General features: G+C 47.1%; 1 protein-coding gene across 1 annotated transcript in view; it reads left to right on the top strand.

The window, feature by feature from the left end:
- Positions 1–571: 571 nt before the first annotated feature.
- The window catches only part of LOC311121427 (retinoic acid receptor RXR-alpha-A-like), a gene marked incomplete at its 3' end in the record, with an annotated part of 29,656 nt that continues 24,227 nt past the window's right edge, over positions 572–6,000 (top strand). The window contains exon 1 of the mRNA XM_084195920.1: positions 572–806. Within this exon, the coding sequence (XP_084052046.1) occupies positions 624–806 (183 nt within the window). The remainder of the gene's footprint in view (positions 807–6,000) is intronic.

Raw genomic sequence — 6,000 nt, 5'->3', positions numbered from 1 at the left:
CTCAGTGTATGTCTGTCTGTCCTGTCTGTCTGTGTGTGTCTGTCTGTCTATTGTCCTCCAGCCCTGCAGAGCAGAGCTCAAGTTCAGCTGTCTTGTGAAAGGGTCAGGGTCGTGGCTCTGGGCTGCAGGCTGTGTCTTTGTCTCTGCAGACAGCCAAAGAGGCACTCAGGCGTGTGGTTTAGGTGGGCAGGGAGAAGCATAACACACCAAGCTGTGACTGTGCAGATTGCTACTATATGACCCATGATGTAGATTAGATGGGATTGGTTCTGGTTTTTTCAGGCAGCAAGCCATTCTGTGGCTACACTCAGCTTTTTTGCTCTCCGTAATGATAATGCAAGGTGTCTTTCATCTCATCCAGTGTATGTATGGATCTTAATAGATCCTAAAGTAATAGGCTTTTGCTGCAAGTTAATACCGCTAGACAGTTCTGGTAATGATTAATATAACAGCCTGCTCTCTTTGAGAGTACATTGAAAATAATGCTGAAAATGATACTGCTGCTGATGTTGATAACAACGATATTACGTATTCTGACGTATTTTCTTCTCTCTCCTCCCTGTGTAGATTCATCAGGTCAGGTGACCTCGTCTCCCCTGGGCTCTCCCACATCCCACCGGGGCATGCACCCATCCCTGCTCAGCCCGTCCTCAATGGGACCCTCGGGCTCCCTGCACTCTCCCATCAGCACCCTGAGTTCTCCCATGAACGGTCTGGGCTCGCCATTCTCTGTCATCAGCTCCCCCATGGGCCCACACTCCATGTCCTCACCTTGCATGGGCTACGGCCCCAGTGTCAGCCCCCAGGTAAGGCCTGTCACAGATTCACACACACACACACACACACACACACACTCATACCTGTATCACGAACACACACACATCACAGATGTTGCAGACAAGCACACAGATGCCTGTCACACACACTTGCCTGACCAACACGCAGACAACCGTCATTCAACTGTCCCTAGTACTGGGCCCTGTGATACATGGGAGGCTCTTCCGTGACCCTTTCTTTTTCACAGTTTGATACTTAAGCTTTGTCCTTCACTCTTCTCCCTCTCCGACCTAATCTGTTCTCTCTCTCACCCCATCCTGCTCTCTTCCACTTTTCTCACCCTACTTCCCTCTCTCTTCCCTGCTATCGGGCTCCTTCCTCCTTTTCTCTCTCTGATTTGCACTTTCATTAATTCATTAATTCCCTCTCTGTCTGCCTGTCTGTCTATCTCTCTCGCTCTCTCTCTCTCTCTCCATCGCTCTCTCTCTCGCTCTCTCGCTCTCTCTCTCTGTCTGTCTCTCTCTCGCTCTCTCTGTCTGTCTCTCTCTCTCTCTCGCTCTCTTTCTCTGTCTGTCTCTCTCTTGCTCTCTCTATCTCTCTCTCTCTCTCTCTCACTCTCTCTATCTCTCTCTCTCTCTGTCTGTCTCTCTCTCTCTCTCTCTGTCTCTCTCTCTCTCTCTCTCTCTCTCTCTCTCTCTCTCTCTCTCTCTCTCTCTCTCTCTCTCTCTCTCTCTCTCTCTCTCTCTCTGTCTGTCTCTGTCTGTCTCTGTTTGTCTCGCTCTATGTCTCCTTTCTCTCTGTCCTTCCCTCTGTCCGACGTTCTCTCTCTTTTGTTCCATCAATAAGCACCCCAGTTTCTATGGTGGTGAAAAGAAAGCATAATTAAGACATCAAAGCTTCACATGGCCCAGTTTCCTTTCAAAGCCAAATCTAAAAACGTTTCCCCAAAATGCAGTAACAGCCTTTTTGTGTTTGCTAATAATTGTGTTAAATAGGGAGTCAGCGATGCGCTGTTATTGGGGATGGTTTTCCCTGGCTTTTGCACTCCTAACCAAAGCGTCCCATATGTAATAGAGTTAAGTGTAGATTAAGGGCACTTTCTGAGTGAACCCGATTCTGCATTCTTCTTCCATTGCTAGAAAGAAAGCCCCACTTCCCACACCTCCCCTTCCTCTCCTCCACTTCTTCATTCCTGTGCTTTCATCTGCTCTGTGGACTCGATCCTGGTGCTGCCTTTTCAATATGCAGCTTGAATATAATGTTGGTAGTAACATGGTTTTGCTCTGATCCGTGTCAATTTCAAGGAATGTAAGAGAGAAGGTTTGAGTGATATGTTCTCCGGGACGATTCAGCTCCAACATGCACTCTCCTCCTCTTTCACTCAGAGATGAACTCAATGAAACTCACAACTGGAAGGTCTTGGGTGGAGGGACAGTTGCTGGTAGTTGGTGAGGGTGGAGGGTGGAGGGTGGTAGTTAGTGAAGGTGGTAATTGGTGAGGGTTGTATCTGACTAGAGAGGGTGGTAGCTGGCTGACTAGAGAGGGTGGTGGCTGACTGGTAAGGGTGGTGGCTACAGTTAGTGAGAGAGAGTAGTGAGAGAGAGTAGTGACTGGTGCTGGTGAGGGTCTACAGTTAGTAAGAGAGAGAGTAGTGACTGGTAGCTGGTGAGGGTCTACAGTTAGTGAGAGAGAGAGTAGTGAGACAGAGTAGTGACTGGTGCTGGTGAGGGTCTACAGTTAGTAAGAGAGAGAGTAGTGACTGGTAGCTGGTGAGGGTCTACAGTTAGTGAGAGAGAGAGTAGTGAGAGAGAGTAGTGACTGGTGCTGGTGAGGGTCTACAGTTAGTAAGAGAGAGAGTAGTGACTGGTAGCTGGTGAGGGTCTACAGTTAGTGAGAGAGAGAGTAGTGAGAGAGAGTAGTGACTGGTGCTGGTGAGGGTCTACAGTTAGTAAGAGAGAGAGTAGTGACTGGTAGCTGGTGAGGGTCTACAGTTAGTGAGAGAGAGAGTAGTGACTGGTGCTGGTGAGGGTCTACAGTTAGTGAGAGAGAGAGTAGTGACTGGTAGCTGGTGAGGGTCTACAGTTAGTGAGAGAGAGAGTAGTGACTGGTGCTGGTGAGGGTCTACAGTTAGTGAGAGAGAGGAGTGACTGGTGCTGGTGAGGGTCTACAGTTAGTGAGAGAGAGAGTAGTGACTGGTAGCTGGTGAGGGTCCTCAGTTAGTGAGAGAGTGTGGTTGGAGGGTTAAAGGTGGCGTGGCCCTGCGACCACGAGTCACAGCTTCTCTGATGGAAGGTGATTTGAGTCAGACGGCAGATGCCACATGGTCTTAACACTCGGCTGACTGGCGGTTTTCAGGAGCAGTCGGGCGGAACGAGGTCGCCGCTCTCTGGGCCCTCTGTATTTAACCTCCCAGGGTCCGCAACAAGCCCCCCCACCTGCAATGACCTCCCACACACACACACAGGCACACAATTTAGTGACTTCCCTACCTCACACACACATTCATATTTATACATACAGTGCCCGCTCTCTCTTTCTTTCATCCACTCACATGCTTCCGTTTAGTATCACATTAACACCTCAAAGACACAGAATCGATTATGTCAACAACCACAACACAGGGATTACAGAGGGACGTGGCATGTGAAAGGACAATATGTAATACTGTAATTCACAGCTTTTTTTGGTTACCCATCTTGTATTCTAGCCACCAAACCACATGTAGAAGATCAACCTGTCCTTAAGACTAGCCACATCTTACAGTTATCAGTCAGAGTCCAACTCGCATACTGTAGATCAGAACCAGAACCAAGGCACACTGAGTGACTGACTGTGGCTCTGGACCTTGAGCTGAAAGCTGCGGGTGTGTGGCAGCCCTATAGTCCTTTTTTAATCTTATTTTGTCTTTTGTAGCGACACCCAGTTTGGTATGTCTGTGCTTAGACTGACATGAATTCAGTGAGCCGTCTGTTTGCACTGTATATGGTTTCATATTAAAATATAATCTGCATTGTTCCAAGGGAGAACATTTCTCTCTAAGGCGAAATTGATACTTTTTCTTTCTTCCTCTCCATGTCTTTCTTTCTTTAAGTGTTTTTTCTCTATTATTCCGGTCTTTCTGGAATTATCCCCCCTTTCTGGAATGTTCTGGGAGACATTTCTTGGGGAGGTAGGATGGGGCGAGCGCCAGACCACAGCCTTGCCCATAAGAAATAGTCCAGTCCTGTTCTGAGTCTGGGCCTTTGACGCTCCGGCCATCACTCTATCACAGCCACCACAGTCTCCCAGCAGCTGGAACAGATTACCCAGAACTGGAACTCATTTTACACTTACAATGACAATGGACAATGCTGTCTGACTGTCGTTTCTGCTGAAAGGGATCCTCTGTCATCAGTTAGAGCTGAAACCAGCGGCAGATACCGAGCGCTTTCCGTTTCATTTGGAGAATCAAATACTCCTGGCTCTGTCTCTCCAACCTCTCCAACCTCTGCTCCCATGTTCCACTCCAAAAAGTCTGGGACATGCAGGCCGACAGCTCTTAACATAAAGCCTGTTGTGTGTGTTTCTGGAGCTGAGTGCCGAGGCCATACTAATGCGAAGAAGGTATAAATGTTTTACAATAAATAGAATGCTTATAATAACGTATAAATGAGCCTGCAGTGATGTCATGCGCCCGTTTTGGCACATCTTGTTTAGGTGAAGGTTACTAGGAGACTTTAAAAACCCCACACTGCTATAATACAGTATATATGGAGTGGGGGAGAGCAGAGTGGACTGCAGCCCCTTCCTGTGTGGGAGTAATAAAGCTCCACTCCACTGTGCTGGTCTTTGATGAGAGCTGGTGTAGGCACCAGGCATGCTCTATGACATCATGATGCCATGGTCCTAATGGGCACACAATGGAGCCGTGTGGAGAGTCCCAGAAGAGCAGTTACCATCACCCATGCTATGTCAATCACTCCAAATGTTTTTACCCAAAGTCGTCTCTAGGCAGCAATTACCTGAGCTTTCCTGCTTCTCGCCATGTGCTTACAGGGTAATGGCACCTACGTATATAGTTTACATGCAGTCCTTATCCAGACAAATATCTTACCCCATTACTTGAGCTCATACCTGGTCCAGAGTTTCAGAGTCACAGAGCACAGGGATTGAGTTGAACCCCTAAACCAGATTCATTGTACATGCAGGATTATGGTTAATGATGATGTGTCTACCTCCTGCGTCCATATGAAGGGCCTAAGTGAAGGCCAGCTGTGTTTGAGGCAGGATACTCTGAGGGGAAGAAACCACAACACAGGGGTTTGATTTCACATACCGGCCCCCGAGGCCCCTCTAACTGAAATGTCTCGGGGGCAACACATTTATTTTAAACCTACCCATAAGAACGCTGGGGGCTTCATTTTGGATCTGGTGGTATGGTCTTACAACTTAAAACTGCAAAGACGGTCTGCCCCCAAAGCACACACACGCACGCACACACACACACACACACAAACTCTGCAATCCCAAAATGGGCCACTACAACACCCAAAACACACACACACATACACTACTCCACATGCCTTTAATGGCTCTTAAAGTGAATGCTTATATGCACCTCAAAAAACATAAATAAGCTCCTCTTAAAAACCATTAACTGTGGTAGTTATAAACATTTCCCCAGCCTTCTGTAACTAGGAGTGGGTGGTATAGACTAGGATACAGGAGTCAAGCTGTGGCCTTGTCTCAGACTGTTTCATACAGGATAATGAAAAACATGTCTGTTTTTATCATTTCACATTCATAGTTGAGCCTGGGGTTTGTGGGAAGAGCGAGAACAACAAGTCAAGCGGAAAATCGAGCTTCCAACAGATTGTTTTCAGCAGCGATGAGTCCAGACTAGGGCTGTGGCAGTCATGAAATTTTGTCAGCCGGTGATTGTCATGCAAATAACTGCCGGTCTCACGGTAATTGACCGTTAATTAACATAAACACGTTTAGCATCACCTGGCTTCCACGCATAGCCTACAAGCCACTGATGCAGACCATTGGAACATCTACATTTAAAAAAGCCTAATAAATCAATTTAATATAGCCTACACCATCACAATAAATCCAGGTCTAAATAAAAATGATATGAAGAAAATGTAGCCTATTTCAGAAGAACAGAATAGCATATTCTATGTTGTCCTTATGTTAGGCCCTGATCTGGCTATGCCATATGGCTGTGGGCTAAACTAGTTC

This window comes from Coregonus lavaretus (assembly GCF_964263955.1).
Source record: "Coregonus lavaretus genome assembly, contig: HAP1_SCAFFOLD_6192, whole genome shotgun sequence".
In the NCBI taxonomy this organism is placed as follows: domain Eukaryota; kingdom Metazoa; phylum Chordata; class Actinopteri; order Salmoniformes; family Salmonidae; genus Coregonus; species Coregonus lavaretus.
The sequence above is the reverse complement of the archived record's forward strand: the minus strand, read 5'-3'. Positions and strand labels throughout refer to the sequence as shown.